Source organism: Serinus canaria, chromosome 1 (assembly GCF_022539315.1).
Source record: "Serinus canaria isolate serCan28SL12 chromosome 1, serCan2020, whole genome shotgun sequence".
NCBI lineage: Eukaryota > Metazoa > Chordata > Aves > Passeriformes > Fringillidae > Serinus > Serinus canaria.
The window spans coordinates 16,090,869-16,107,431 of record NC_066313.1 but is presented as its reverse complement, the minus strand read 5'-3'; the positions used below and the strand labels follow the sequence as shown (position 1 = coordinate 16,107,431).

General features: G+C 36.1%; 1 protein-coding gene across 1 annotated transcript in view; it reads right to left on the bottom strand.

Annotated features, from left to right (window-relative positions):
* Window positions 1–2,650: 2,650 nt before the first annotated feature.
* The window catches only part of TBC1D23 (TBC1 domain family member 23), a 31,745-nt gene continuing 17,832 nt past the window's right edge, over window positions 2,651–16,563 (bottom strand). The window contains exons 11-18 of the mRNA XM_009095437.4: window positions 15,609–15,779; window positions 15,358–15,400; window positions 14,570–14,676; window positions 13,763–13,905; window positions 9,150–9,238; window positions 6,242–6,377; window positions 5,523–5,717; window positions 2,651–4,371 (exon numbers count right to left, since the gene is read on the bottom strand). Of these exons, the coding sequence (XP_009093685.1) occupies window positions 4,290–4,371; window positions 5,523–5,717; window positions 6,242–6,377; window positions 9,150–9,238; window positions 13,763–13,905; window positions 14,570–14,676; window positions 15,358–15,400; window positions 15,609–15,779 (966 nt within the window). The 3' untranslated portion in view covers window positions 2,651–4,289. The remainder of the gene's footprint in view (window positions 4,372–5,522; window positions 5,718–6,241; window positions 6,378–9,149; window positions 9,239–13,762; window positions 13,906–14,569; window positions 14,677–15,357; window positions 15,401–15,608; window positions 15,780–16,563) is intronic.

Genomic DNA, 16,563 nt, shown 5'->3' with positions numbered 1-16,563 from the left:
GGAGGAACTTCCTTACATTGAGGGTGGCAGAGCACTGAACAGATACCCAGTGAAGTTTCCCTTTCTGGAGACATTCCAAACACACCTGGGCAAGTTCCTGTGTTACCTGCTCTAGGTGACCCTGCCTTGGCAGGGAACTTGGACTAGATGAGCTCCAGAGGCCTTGTCCAACGCTGCCAATTCTGTGAAACCAACACACTAAGTACCATGCTGCTCTTCCTTGGCTTTAAACACCAAGTGCTCCCCTTTACTCAGCACAAAACATTGCTATCTCATGTACATATTTTCCAGCCTTGGGCTTTTTAGAAGCATGTTTGTAGAATTGTAGATTTTGTGTAGCGCTATTTCTCACACAAGATTATGTCTGTAACCTGAAGGCACTAAATGGCAGAATGGGGAAAGATAAAATGGGTAACCCAGGGTGATTAATCTCTTACACACCTCCCCTTTCAGGAAACATACTGAGAGAGAAAGGATGGGAAGTGCATAACCACTGTAAAATGCACAACCACTATTGCATGCAACAATTACAAACCTTCCTTCAACCAGAGAACTGTTGAACCTGCCCCTGGGAGCACTAAAGGGAACCACTCACCCCAATCTGACCAAGCCAAAGGATGGCACAATAGACAGTGCAGCAGCCCTTAGCAGGCCTCCCTCCTATATATACATGCCCATGGTGGTAGAAAGAACATATATGATTTTTAAAAATTTTTTCTTCCCCAAACATCACAGTTTGCAGGACTCCAGGTGCAAAGAACAGCTCTCTCCCAGCTTCTTCCCAGATAAGAAAAAGAAATCAAGTAGTATCATCCCTTGAAGGGGCAAAGCACAGGCCAAAAATACAGTTTCCCATGGGTCACAGAGATAAAATGTATTTTTCAAGTTTCCAAACAAAAGTATCTGAAAGCACTAAGTATACCTAGTAGAACAAGTTACAAAGTACAACATTTTCCTTCCCTAAAGGGAAACTTTTCACACATTCAGCACACTATACCTATATTGAAAAAGATTATTTGGCAGTACCTGGTTTTGAAACTACAGCTGACACGTAGTTGGAAGGAAAAGATCCAATCACAGGTGAGACCCATATGTTAGGGCTAACAGGAAAAGGCAACTTGAAAAATTGCAACTCTGCAATCGACAGTATTTTTGGTGGGTAATACATGTAAAGTTCTTTACAAATTCTCATACAAATCAGAATCTAAAAGTTTGTGAGACAAGTGAAGAGCCATCAGTGAGCACAGAAGCACCAATTCTAACTATGACACAAAGGTAAGAGCTTTCATTTGGCAGGGAAGTTTACTCCAAGACTTTCTTTCCTACTCCAGACTTCATTCAATCACTCCTGCACCATAACTGCCACCTTATATTCAACAATATAGACCATGGTGCATGCAGAATAAAACAAGAGCCAACACATCTCTAGCAAATATAATTAAAACAAAAATCCTTGAAGCTAAAAGGGACAGGAAGTAGCACACCAGCTTGTCGGGGGACGATCTTGGGCAGTGGGACAGGTTTACAGTAAGCTGTAGGAACGTCCTCTCCTTGAACCTAAGTATGAGGAGGTGATAAGCAAGAAGCTGGCAAGCAAGAGATGTAAAACAGGATGCTGAAAACCGCAAGGCAAAAACAAAATGCTTAAGCTGTGCAGATGTTAACTAGCCAATTAGAAATTGATAAGGACGCGTGCATGCCTCGTGCACAAAGCGGACCCTCCAATTATATTTTGCGTGATCGCGTGTACGGAAGAGGAAAACATTATAAGAATACGAGCTTTGTAAACAATAAACGGAGCTTTTTGGAATTCTACATCGTGTCGGTGTGTGCTCCCCTCTACCTGGCCGTGACACCAACTTTTTTGATTTTTCTTTTCAAAAAATATCACTGCAGTACTATAATTATAATTTCTGCTCAGTAATGCAAGTTTTGTAACAAAACCAGTAATTACAGGTATGTACAATATAAGGCAAAAGTGGCCCTTAAACTGTGGGTAGAGATACACCAGCAACATTGAAATTATTCATAATTTGGGCTGAGCTTTTTAAGATAAGAGGTATGTTGATAACTTGTACATTGCCTTAAAATTTACAAATAATAAGCCTCTAAATGGCTTGGATTTTATGTTTCTACAGAGAAGGGATTTAAGAACTGACTTCCTGTTGCTTTACTTGCTGTAGATCTCAAAGGTCTGCTGAATTTGCCGTCCTCAAGTGGAGCATACACATTAGCCACATTCCACATTTAATACTCAAATACACCTGGTTAAACAACTGAGTGTTATTTTCACTTTTCCCCTTCTGACTAGGAGAAATATGTTGTATCATTCTGTCAACATTTTCATAACAAAAATATGATGTTGAGAAGACTGGAATTTATGCAGTAACCTTTTCTATAACGTGATTATTTGTGAATTCACTTTGACCTTTCTGTGAATGGTCACCCAAAAGCCCTTAATGAAATTTACTTAAATTCTGAAGTACTTACATTAAGAAGTCACTGGCAGTAGCTCCCTATGATCCATAATCAGCATCTTCCACTCCAAAGATCAAATTCACTTCCATTTACAAAACACCTTTAGGAAAAACTTTTAATTGATTCAGAGAATTTACACTGTATGCAACTAAATGCCTTCTGACAGAACAAGTTATGTTCAAATTGTACTGGTTTATTTACAACTGTAGTTTATAAACAGTAGCACAAACATCTTTACATGAAAAAATCTCGTTGCTGAAGTAGGCACAGAGTCAGAGATTCTTGACGATATTTTCTAGAGGGACTAGGAAGAGGAAAATGTAATACAACAGCTGCTGGGCAAAACTATAAATACATGAGCATTGGCCCAGGTGCAATTTCATGCAAATATTTTTGACAGTTCAAGTTCTATTGGTGTTTACTCAGATACTAAGAAGGAAAAAAAAGTAATTAGTTCCAGAATTAAGGTGCCCTAGCTTGATTCCTAGTAAAATAACTTAGAATAACGGTTTTTTATAAAGGTCAGTTTAACTTGTTTTACCTTCTGATGAAGTACCAAATCATAGGTTTTGATTCAAGTACTCAGAGGATTTAATGCAGCAAAGCTAATCCCCATTATCTTTATTTCACAGTTTTCGGTGATTTCCCATCAGTCTACAAAGATACTCTGCCTTGTCCGTAAGAACATTCCTGTACTGAGCTTTAAACAAGAGAACCATTCTTGAACAAATGGAAAGCTTATGATGAACAGTCATATAGTTGCCATCTCCCAAATCTTTACTAATTTAGAAGTTGTTACTCAAAATAATATAAACAAATGCCTGAATCAATGAAGGTAACTGGTTAAGAATACATTTATCACAGGTATGCAGCATGGGAATTTGTCCCCTGGTTTTCTTCTTGCTGAACACACCTTTGTCAGTGTGTACTCACTTTTGTGCTGAACTGAAGGGTTTTAAACATCTAAAGTTCTTAGATATTTTGCTTCTGAGGAGCAAGGCAACTCGTTTTCAACTGTCATATTCTATCATGAAACATGCATCTCAATGCACACACATGTCTTTACAAGGGAAACAGCCTCAACCTATGAAATGTAAAATTTTGCATAATTAAAAAAAATCACAATCCTGTAGTAAAAACTACAGTTAATTTCAGTATTTAAAAATAATCTTTACCACCAAGTCCAGTTATTTAGCCTAGTAGCTGGTAAGACTTTAAAAACCCCTTATTATTTCAAATTGCTTGTATTTTTTCCATTTATCTGCAGCCCAAACTTAACCGTTTTTAATATGAAAACAGTGTTTTTAAGATTTGTATCTGTCCTGTTCAAAAACCTAAATTTTTAATTAGTCTTTGATACTACCTGGTAGGCATAATCCAATTTCTAGACTGTAGGCAATGGAGACATTTTATTTACAAGGGATGATAATTTAAAAATCATTCTGTTTTCAATTGCTCCTCTATATCTTACAGTCTTTCATTCCTTTAACATACTTAACATGAATCCAGATGCATCTGCTCTTGCAAAGATGCAGATCACTCCCATTAAGGCCGCATTAAAAAGAAACAAACTGACCTTTATAATAAACACTTCTCCAAAACAAAAAAATTATAATTAAAAAAAAACAAACAAAAATCCTGTTCAGAAACGGATAATAATTTACCCTATCTTAAGCCTGCTACTCAGGCACTCCCACCAGCAAAATGAAAAATTCTCTTAAGTTAGTATTCAGCTGGGAAACAGTCAGCTTGTGTCCACATACAGTATCTTGGTTGCTTCTTCTTTATAAACTCTACAAAGTCTTTAGTTATTAACTCTCCAAGGCATCCAATACTTTCATGATCTGTTGTTTTATGGCTTTGGTAGCATCACCTGCATTTGGAATCAAATACCTTAAAAAAAAATTAGAAAAAGTCATCATTAATTCACTATAAAATTTTTGAGTATAAATTCCAGAATTCTTTTCATTCTTCCTTTGTCTAGGAGGAAGGGAAGAAGGGAATGTATTAAAATGAAAAACTTCTAAGAAAAGAACATTTAATTCCTGATTATACTATGAAACTTTCTCTTTGTGAACTTAGAATTGTTGAGGAGTACTTTACAGGCCATCTGGGAAAGAAAAACTGGCAACGGGACAGGTCAGGCCATTCCAGATCTCTACAGATAACACTGTCTGAAGCATAGAGGTCCTTGCTTGGATTTTGTTTTGTGGTATTTTGGTTTTTGTTTTTTCAATTCCTATAGCTCTAGATCAATCTGCTTCAGTCTGCAAGGTGGTGATTAAGTAATTCAACAAGCAGTAAAGTTCTCTGCAAAGTTTTAATTTATCTTTACAAACCTAAGGAGCCAAGAGGCATAGAATATCCCTAGTTAGGAAGGAAAATCATCTCCTCTCTCTTGTGAAAACAGAGCATCCCCTGCACACAATTCTCTGCAAGGAAGATGAGAAAATATCCAGCTGGTATCAGCAGCCTTCTTAAAACAGTGCCAAGAACAGCAGTCTATACTAGTGGAAAAAAGCCTGATACACCACTCCATCTAATCCCTTCCCCCCCTCTTAAGCATGAAAACACTAAGCATGGCAACATGTAACTTCCAGGAATCAGGTTTCAAGGAATCAATCAGAATTTAGAATTTAGGCTTCTGGACTCCTTGCACAATGCACAGAGAACATGAGTCAGATGTTAAAAAAAAAAAAAAAATTACTCCACCATACTCTTAAATCCCACTCTTCACAAATTGATACTTTTGCTGCAGAGAACTGTCCACTTCAATTTTATTCAAGACCTATTACAAAAAGAAAACACTTGCACATATCCCATCCCCAACAACTGTAGGTGCAGTTCCTCTCTTCTGGGTCTGATAAATACCCATAATTTTACTGGTAAATCTTTTTCCCTAGTTCACATCTGATTTATGTACTCCTAAATAAAAACTATTATTTTTTAACTCAATTCTGGGAATTACAGCATACCCCTGATTTCCAGTGTACAGCATCCTGGATATCATTACCATTTAGACCTCTGCTACTGAGATGGCTTACCTTTCAACTGCCAGAATTTCTATGCCTGAAGTATTGCTATTTCCGAACTTAAAGGTGATCAGTTCTGGGTGCTTCTTCTTGGATGTGATTTTGACTACAGAGTTGAGTGCCTGTCGAGACTGTATGTAAGCCAGTCCCTTTCGTGATGGAATTTCCCTCAAACAGTACATATGAGTTGCTGTTACTAGGAGATGACTTGAAGAAAAAGAAAAAAATTAAATTAGTTTTGTTAATGAATTAAATACCAGCTATTTAGAAAGTTAGATTCTATGACTAAACTACATGGAGAGAGCTAGATAATACAGCTACCAAATCTAAGAAACAGTTTTAATACTTTCACAATATCCAATGAAGAAAGCTCTACAAAAGACTACTGAATTTCCTTGAGTGCTGTAGCACAACCATTTCTGAAAACAAATGTGGCATTGCCACCAGCATTACTGGTGCACAGAGCATGCCAAGTACCTCCAGCCCCTCTCTTCCCCTTCAATTTTTCTTTCTACCTTGTTCTTCAAAGCAAAACTTTACACCAGGTTTTATACATAATTACCATTCTATAGCACTGCAAATACAAGAAAGCAAATACAGTAACATTTTGTTCTAGTTTGTTTCACACTTCCATTTCTTAGTTTAATAAAAAAAGCTAAGTTAAGTGACCAACACTTGTTTTTTAGAATGTATATCAAGATGGATGTTTTCACTGAACTTAATTTCAGTACCTGGGAAACATATGTCCATTTTCTTTTACTTCATTACATGGAAAGTTATACTTCACATCAGGTTTATTTATCCACGTTTGGATGTTGACAACCTCTTTTCGATCATCGTCCGACATTGAGGAGCTGTCAATTTCATCTGGTTTGAATGGAGGGGGTAAAGACATTAAAAAAAGAAAATCCACACCCATCAGTCAACTTTCAATTCGCTTAAGCCCACTGTAGCTAGACTGGTTCAAAGCAAGTGTACCTAACCATATAGAATTATTGAGAAAGAAGAAAGAAAAAGGAATATCTGATATTTCTCTCCTTATTTTCTCTCAACAAACAAGTATGTTTAGGTCAGGGGGTATCTTAGGCTGGTCCGATTTGTCCATGCAGTAAAGTTTCATGGATTTCTTTCACCATGAAAGTCACCTGTCCAAACTTTCCTTGAAGTCATATAAACCCTTTGCATTTAAACCACCAATATCTTTTGGCAAGGAGTACCAAAAGCAAGCCAACTACAGTCCAGGAGAGTCTCTTCTTGTAGCTTCTAGTTTCTTTTACAAGAAGAAATTAATACCTGTTGATCCCTTTGAAGGCCAGGCATTATTTTTGTGGATCACTTTTCCTCACTTAAAATGCCTCTTTCACATAACAAAACTTCTAACATTCAGCTGTGCCTTTTGTGAAAGTAATACCACATCTTTCCTCATCCTACTTCTGCCTCTCTGAACCTTGTCCTATTCAAACTGTTTCTGACATCAAGGGCAGAAGACACACCATATTTAATGCGTGGGCGAATCATAGATTTCTGAGCATCTGATTTGCTTTTCTGCTTGTTAATGACTGCTTACTCACTATAAACTCACTGCTGCTGGACACAGCCAAATCATTCTACCACCACCAGATCTGAAACTAGAAGTGGTTGGGGGGTTTTTAATGTCTTTCTTGCGTTAAATTCATACTGAATTTCATCTGCTATTTTATTACTCAGTCGTGCCAATTAGCAAAAGTCTGTCCTTACTATCTCAGATAACCTTGGATCATTAGCAGAAATTGTTGTCTTTACCTTCACATACTTTTTTAAGGACATTTAAGAACATATTCCAACCCAAAATTTTCAGTACAGACCTCTGTGAAACACCCAGAACTCCTGCATGTGTTATTACTTAGTTGCAAAATACTGCTTTTATGTCTAAAGATGGCGATTATGTTTACATAGTAATTTTGGTGCTACATTAGAAGAAATTAAGCAATTTAGTTATCTAACACAATCAACTATATTAACTCCATACAAATTACTCCCAGAAATAACTCAGAACAGCTCCTCAAAGAGCCTTTTTCAAAGCCAGTTTCCTAGACTTTGTTAAACTATTTACTTCAATGCAATTAAGAATCTGAAACACACTTCGGAAAAAATTTCCACTGAAAAATACATTATGAAATTGAAGCAAATGGAACAATAATCCACCCTCATGTCACAGAATCACAGAATGGCTGAGGACAGAAGGGATTTCTGGAGGTCACCTGGTCCAATCCCCCCTGCTCAAGCAGATCCACCTAGAACAGGCTGGAATGATTACAGCTGACTGCAATTACTTACTACAGAAAACCCCCAAACACCAAAACTTCACAAAGCCAATTATTCAGAAACAGGTTCACTTTTTGTTTTCTTCTGTATCAAGATCATAAATATTTCACTTCATATGTGTTGGCTTTGCTTACTCCAATTGCTCTGATTCTGCTTACTTACCAAGTGTAATAGTGCTTTTAAAAGAAAATGTTAAATAAAACTTAGTAAAAAAATATTACTGAAAACATGTTCTAGACAATCTGTCTTGGAGTAGCTGGTTTTCTGGAAAACTAGTGTTTTCCAGACCTCACAAAACACTATTATGGATGCTCAAAGAACTGTGCAAACTTAATTACATGGCATTTGGAGAAATATCTTGTTAGTATTAAAGCTTCTGCCTGATAATTTCACTTTGCCCCTCCACAATTTTTATTGCAGATGATGATTAACTGTTTGTCATTAATGTTATTTAAACCTGTGACTCTCATTAACCTTCCTGAACTGCTTCTTTTGCGTATCAAAGATTCTCAGATTAGTTACTTGTTTCTCCAACACAAGCCAAACATGCCTTTTGGCCACAGAAGAGTGATTTGTGAGATGATGACTGGGAGTGGGCTAAAACTAGCAGAGCAAAACCAGAGCAATAGTAGGTTGGAACCATTTTAAAGTTAGAACTGCTCTCAAAAAAAACCTCCAAACAAACCTTTATGAAACGTGTGATGTTCCAATTTTGTCTGTAGTTTTTCAACAAGATAAAAAATTTAAATAAAAATTGCATGTTTTTTTTTTCTACAGCAATCTGCATGCATATCAAGAAATGAATCAATTATTAATAGACTCAGTGCTAAAAAGCCAAGTCTGAAACACTGGAGAGGTGTGTTCACATTAGCCATTTAAAGTCTAGCTCCAACTATATTTCAGAAATTCAGATCATTACACTAATTGACAACACTAGACATTTAAACTAAAATACATCAGCCAAACTAGGTATTTTATAGTTTGCTTACTGTTGTGAGTAATAAAGGCACAATTGCCAGCTTACATGTACAAGATCTTGAAAAAGATCTTTACTTCAGAAATAACAAATGAAGACAAAAGATTCCCTAAATCTGCTTATTTCAATTTCTTCCTGTTGGCTGTTTGGTGCTTACCCCAAATTACTTTTTTTTTAATCTGCTCCTATGTATTTGAAGAGGGTCAGTCCTAGGCATTACCATAACATACATGAACAACAATAATAGACAAGTATCATGTTGCAAGACAAAGATGTAAGAAAAACCATTTGATTTAGTCCAATTCAATAATTTTGTCTAAATAAGCTAATCCAGGTAAAAGAAAAAATTTCTACTGTACCAGTATCATATTCTTCTTCATCTCCGATGCTGAATACTGGCTTCACGCCACGGTAGGGTTTTCCTACTCTGTCACTGCTGCTGACATGTCTGTTGGCAATGAAAAGGGCAGGAGAAGGCGTGGGACAGGAGAAGAGAAGTAACTTTCAAACTGATGGTCTGAGTTCCACAGTAACATACTAGCAAAAATGTAAACACAGCTGTGCAACAGAGAAGGACAAGAGACTCTCATGAAGCTGCCTGCAAGGAAGAAGTGAGTGACCCATCAAGCAACTTGGTTAGTGAAAGCACATAGTTCAGTCACTTTGTGAGGCTGACTGTTGTAACAAAGAAAGTGGAAAGAAATGCTGTTTTCTTTAAAAAAAAACCATCTTCTGCTCACCTTCTCAAATGGCAACATACATTAGAGACCTAAAAACTGACAACATGCTACATTTCTAGCATGAAACGAAAATGTATCTGGACAGTCAGGGTGACTTCACAAGGATGCCAAATTCAGATAAAGCAAAAAACAAAGTCTATTAACTAACATGTCTGGAAATTCATTTTTCTGGTTCATTCCTCAAAAGACAACAAAATGCCTTCAAGAACTACACAGTGGGGTTATTACAAACCATCTGTGGTAGTCTAAACCCTGAGTTCCTGTTCATTACTTCCAGCTTGAGTGAAATCTTGAAACATTTGCTAAAACAATTCCTACTGCTACAATCCCAGCACCAGTGTGATATTCCTGTGTTGTCAAAAATCACATTTAAATTGTTTCTACAGATCGTATCAAATGACACAAACACATACAACTGAGTCATTATGTGTGACAGTAAGATTGCAAATCCTGAGATATTTTAAAGCTCCTGCTCAGAATGCTGTGATTACATGGTCACAGCTGAATTAAAAGCTCTTGCCCTCAACTGTTAAGAATACCTGAAGAATATGACAAAAACCTGAAAGTTCAGAAAGCAACAATACAGGCAAGTTCTGAAAAAACCAAACAGTTCATAATTTTAGCCTTTAGAATGGGAAATACTTAACAGTTTCAAAAATCTCAAAACAAAACCAGAAAACCTGCCTGTCCCTTTCCTCCAGTTCAATAACCTCCTTCCCTATACTGTGTGTTCATGTTTCCTACCAAGTCTAAGCCTTGGCTCCTGTTTTAAGTACATTCACAAACTCCAGTTTAAATGCTACTGTAGAACCAAGCTGGACAGGGAACAGGTTTAGTAACATGTAAATTAATGCTATTACTTAGGGATACCTTAAAGTAGAATTGAAAGTTAGAAAAGAAAACAACATTTTCTATGGGTGAAATTTACTATTATAAACAAAATAAGGAAAAGTTTAAAAACCAAACAAACAGAAATGTAGTCTACAATGGCACAAAAATAAACATACAATAACATGCTCATTAGTGTTTGAGACAATAAGCATCAATAACACTGACAATTCAAGAGGGCAGTGCTTCCATATGGAGGCTTTTGTAAATATGCTTTAGTAATACATAACCAGTTGAGTAAGAAGCAGCACATCTAAATAATGGCAAATTATACAGAGAGGATCTAAAAGCAGATCTCACTGGTGTTTATCAAATGAAGTTAGTCAGGACAAGAGAGTAAACATGAGAGTAAAAAGCTATTTTATAAAGGCCTGGTAAAAACTTAAACTAAAAATTGATTCCCTTTAACCTGTTTACATGGAAGACCATCATTACATGGTTACAAATTGAATGCAAGGTCCTTTGGTGGCAAACCTGCCAAATGAAACATACTGGTGATAAACAGAAAGTAGATCTAATTGAACTGATACAGAAAAAAATCTCATTCTAGGTTTTTAAGAACTGTAATTTTAAGAAAATACTCTTGGGGTATAAAGTGTGAGCTAATTTATTCTTGCATCTAGCCAATGAAAGAAGATGTGCAATAAGAGTGAAAGGAATAAACAAAATCATCAAAGTAAAATCTCAGTATATGAAAACCTCCTGGTTACAAATACAGATTCATGCATCTCTGAGTGATCAAAGAGTCACCATATTTAATTTGGTATTTTAACACTTGTTTACCATATTCTAGAAACAGATCAACAAAATGTGGGGTACAATCCCCATGATCTTAAGTATTTCTAAATTAACAAAACATACTACGTGCTACTGTGCCATTCCCATTGTTCTTCTTCTATAGAACATTACTACTGATTTTTCTCACATGAACAACACCTTTCTGTGATGCTTTTGGGTGACCCCCAGCTCAAATTATGTACAAACTACTTGAAAGAAAAATTATTCAAAAATCCTTAAAAACCCATTTTTAAAACTTTCAGTAATTCATCCAGCACTAACCTTCATGCATTTCAGTGTAAGTGGGTCAAAAGCTACAGAACTCCTAAAGTATAACCAAAACTTGAAAGTGATTAAGCATGAGCTGCTCTTCAATTATCACAAGTAATTTTACAAAAACCCAAGTCATAATATTTATTTCTGAAATAATTATAAGACACTGTATGTGAGTCAATTGTGAAGGGCCTCCACATTTGCACAAAATGTAGTAGCTATGTGAACAACATGAGGTAGAATTACAAAGCATATTTACTTATCAGTTTTCTTTTTCCAGTAATGAGCATGTCTGCTTCTTTCAGCATGTTTTATCACCAAGTGAAAAAGTGCATAAACATTTGAGACTTACAGACAAAATTTCTGTATGGGTTCCCTGTCATATCTAAGTTCTGATATTTTAGGAAAAGTTTACTTTTCATAATTATAGTCTCTCTTGTTGAAACCATAAGCCATAATTTGTTCAGTAATTGTTCCTGATTTTTCTACTAAAATCTACTAGTACAGGTTACTAATAAAATGTATATAGGAAATGACAGGTTAAAAAAAAATCCATAAAAAGCAATAGTAAGGAAGAGAACAGAAATAACAAAGCAGGAACTAAGAAGAAAGCACTGCCAATACATTCTTTTTTCTTCCTTTAGTCTCTTGACCAGTGCTTGTAAAAAGCAAGTTTTAATATATTTCAAGAAATTAAATTCATATCAAAACATGCAAGCAATCTTGTCAGTGTAACCAATGCTTACAAACATTGTGATGCCATGCTAAATACAAGAAAGGTGGTTTTAGTCAGACTACTTAATGATCAAGCTTACCGCTCCAGGCTTGGTCTGTCTGGCCAGGAAATATTGAAAGGTATTCTACAGTACATTGGGGCAGAGGACAGAACAAAAGAATTAAAAAATGTAAAGGAAAAACCTAGATAAATAGCTGAAATTCTCTATATTGGCAATGTATCTTCTTCAAGGAGGATGCTTGCAAATAAAAACAAGGCTTCATGAAAGCTGGACACAAGGTAAAGAAATATTTGCAAAAAAATCTACTAAAAGATGCATTTTGTATGCTACCAGTGGTGTACATGTAAGCATTACCTCATTGCACAGAATGGCCTGGGCTGAAAGGGACTCTAAAGACCATCTTGTTCCACTCCCTGCCCTGCACAGGGATACCTTACACCAGACCACATTGCTTAAAGCTCCATCCAGCCTGGCCCTTGAGCATTGCCAGGGATGGGGCAGCCACAGCTTCCCTGGGCAACCTGTGCTTGTGCCTCACCACCCTGTAAAGAATTTCTTCCTAATATCTAACCTAAATCTACCCTCTTTCAGTTTAAATCTTCACATTCATTCAGTTTAATTCCTCACAAAGCAAAAGGTACTAAACATTATTTAAGATTTTTCTGCCTCTAATGGTGAAATAAAAATGATAATAGTAATTTAGAAAAACATTTTTCAACACAGAAAGAAGGAACAACCTGAAGTACAAGACTATTAAAATTTACTCATCATTTGGCATGTATTTTAAATCCTGCTATCAAAGAAATGCTAGGTGTCTGAGATTCCTGAATACCAGTGTCTTGGTATTCAACATACACCTTCAAAGGCTGGAATTTAGAGAACTACAACAAGCCTTTCATTTAAAGCTCTGACAGATGAATGCTGTTATTCTTGTATTTAGTCAAGGTAATTATTTGCAATGATCACTTCCAAATTTGAAAGTGTTCTTCAGTCTACTTTCACATTCTCATTCTTTGCTGTACCTGAAGACACAAAAACCAAACAAGCCTAGATTCTGAGTTTGAAAAGCAGCTTTATATAAGGACTTGAAAAAAAATCAAGATCTTTAAAAGAGGTAAACTCAATTTGCCAAGATGCAGCAGTGAAAAAACCAAAACAGAACAAAACCAACCAACCAAAAGAACTGTCCGGAATCCCACTGTCATTCATCTATTTGATTAGAGTCAGGATGGGGAAGAACAGAAATAAAAATGAAATCATTGTTCACTTTCAGACTAAACACAAAATTGAAACACTATAAAAAGTGAAATTAAGTGACAAATTCTAGATAAACGTTCAAGGCAACAGGGACCCACACTGGTCCTTCCAATACTAAGGAGCACAGTAGGCTCCCTGTGTCATGAGAAAATTGTGAGAAGGGTAGGGATAGAAAATTAAAAAACTGAATATGGGACACAACTTTTTCCGAATTAGCCCAGTTTTCCCACTTACAAACAGCCACATGAAATAGGAAGTCACCTCTCCCAGCTAAAGCACAGTGAGATATAAATGACGCACCTGTCCACTGGAGTAGATGTATTTTCAATAAAACTGATAACTTTCTCTTTCACATTCACAGATTTAGTCTTCAAAGCAACTGTCATTTTATTCACTAGGGATTTCACTCCTTTTCCATCACCTGAACCATTAGGAGAATCACCCTGTAAAAGTAACTCCTCTCAGGATTAATCATATAAAAGAATGTTATTTCATCTCAATGAATTTATTAAAAAGGAAGCAGACAACAAAAGAGCAATTTACTTTGTGGTACTCAGTAGAACCTCAATTACACAACTGAGAATTTCTTTAGAATTCTATCAAATAACAGCAATGATACTGAGGAAAATATCATCCCATAAAGCAAGCTTGACAAACTACATTACTGAGCACTCTGCTATGGACATCTAGACAAAGGAATCCTATTAGTGATACATTGCATCTAAATCAAAAGCTAAATTCTATATATAATATACCAGCTGTAGAAAAGATAAAATTTTGAGCTTTGCCATGAAATTGTATGCCACTTTATAGTAACTTGTTCCCAGAATGAGTAAGAGCCAGGGAAAGAGTTGTCTATTACATGTATTCTGCTGGAGAATGACTACAGCAAGTTCTTACCTACAAACTCTTCCCCTCAAGAGGATAAAAATGTTTAGGTAACCTATATTTAGACTGTGATCATAGTTCGAAATTAAACACACAAGTGAAAACAGTCATAACTTGCAATAATGCATTTTATGGACTAGAACGAGGAATGTGAAGAAAAAACACATGACACTTAGGGCTCCCATCCCACTGTAACACTTACACTAAAATTTCACTTACATCAACAGAGCTTATGCTATTTCTTGAGCCTGAGGTACTAGCAATCCAGTGGCCATATCCATTTTCTGGTCCTTCCACATTGATATCTGCTAAGTGCTGTTGGAGGGCTGTTAAAAGACCATTAAAAATATTCAGAATTACACTGGACTTAGTCTGTTGATGAAAATTTTGTATATACCCGAGACCAATCAGTAACAGTTTTTTCACCACAATTCAACAAAATAGATAAATTCTGTGGTCACTATAATTATCCTCAGCTTTTCTTTCAGTAGTACAAAGGCATTAAGAAAATCTAATTATCTAATGCCTATTTATCTAGCTAATACACTAACAATTTTGGTAAACATTTAGAATTCAGCAGCAATTAAAAATAAATCACTGCTTTGATCTTGAAGACAGCTCTTACAACACCGCACATATTGATTCATAATGCCTCTATTGTATTGTTATTAATGTCATATTGTAGCACAGATCTCTCCACTGTTGTAGAGCCTGATTATTTCCAGCAACATCAACTTATTAATTATGAACTCCTGATTTAAGAAATAAAAACAGCAGTTAATAGTAATTATGAAGTTGCATATTTATATGAATCTGCAATCTATAGTAGCTAAAACATTAAGAATGACAAGCTGGAAGAAGGAATTTCTCCAATTTCTGCAGTAATTTTTCACCACTCAGACCAAGTTGCTATTAATTTAGATGGTTTTTAGCAAAAGTCTCAGAAATACCAACAGTGTTAAGATATCAGGATTTTTCAAGTCAAATTTCATTATTAATAAGCTTACCCATAAAGCCTCCTTTGGCAATGCTTACGTACTCCTTATTTTTCTGCAACAGAAAAGATAATTCTGATCAGAGCAAAAACCTGTGGAATGAGTTTGGCAAGTATGGTAATGAAACATGAGTTTGTTTACTAAAAACTGTAAACTTGAGTAATGTAAAAACCAGTTCAGATTTTAAGGAGAAAATGGCTGTTTAGCATCAATGACACATGCAGACATCCTTTACTCCAGCTGTTAAATCAATTTAATAGTACCTGTAAGAAGTGTGCTAACACCATGTTCATGTACATATCTTCTTCTTCCCTGCCACTTCCCATGAAGCAGAGATGCTCCCCACCAGCTATGGAGCCAGACTCAATGGATTGTTTTTGTGCTTCTAACAGGGATTTTACAGACTGTGCAAATTCTGATGGGTTTTGAAGCATCTGTGGAATGAACAAACAAAAAATGCTGTTTGACACCAAGATATTTTAAGAAGAGTTGTGAAAGGAGACAAACTTTGAGAATGGTTACATTCCTTGACCACAAGCAGGACGACCTCAGCACTGTGCAAGTGAAATACACACAGAACCTGAGACTTCACATTACATAAAGAACACTGTGAATGGTCCTTTACTTCCTCACCCCACTTGCTCTCCCCAGGAAAGAAACACAGCTAACATTTGTTAGTTTACTTCTGAAGGCATCAAGTAATAGTGGAACAAATTTTTGCAACTTCCATGTTGCATTGATTTGGTAACACAGCAGTGGGACTGGTTTCCATATTTACACATGCTTGGGCACAATATATCCAAACTTTGGAGATTTGAAACCCTTTAAACTACCTAGCATTTCTAGATGCTAGTAAAGTCTTCCTCTTGTTGCCTTCCCCCTAAGCTTTTTCTCTTTTACTTATCAAGATTTGGGAAAAGAAATTACAATTTAAAGTACAAGGAGGTATCTGTGATTCTTTGTACTCTCAAAAAGCTAAGGCTGGGATACATGAAGGGCTACTATGCATGCAAAAACATGAGTTCCACATGAAAGAGCTGGAGAAACAAGGACTTTCTCAATACAGCTAGAATTTTAACCTGTGTTAGTGGGGAAGGTACTTACTGAAACTCATAAGAGAATTTTGATCTGTAACTGGACTGAGGGGAGCAGGGAAGGGCCAGAAGGGATTCTCATAATTTTGTCTGTCCTTCATCATTTGATCCACTGTATAAAGTC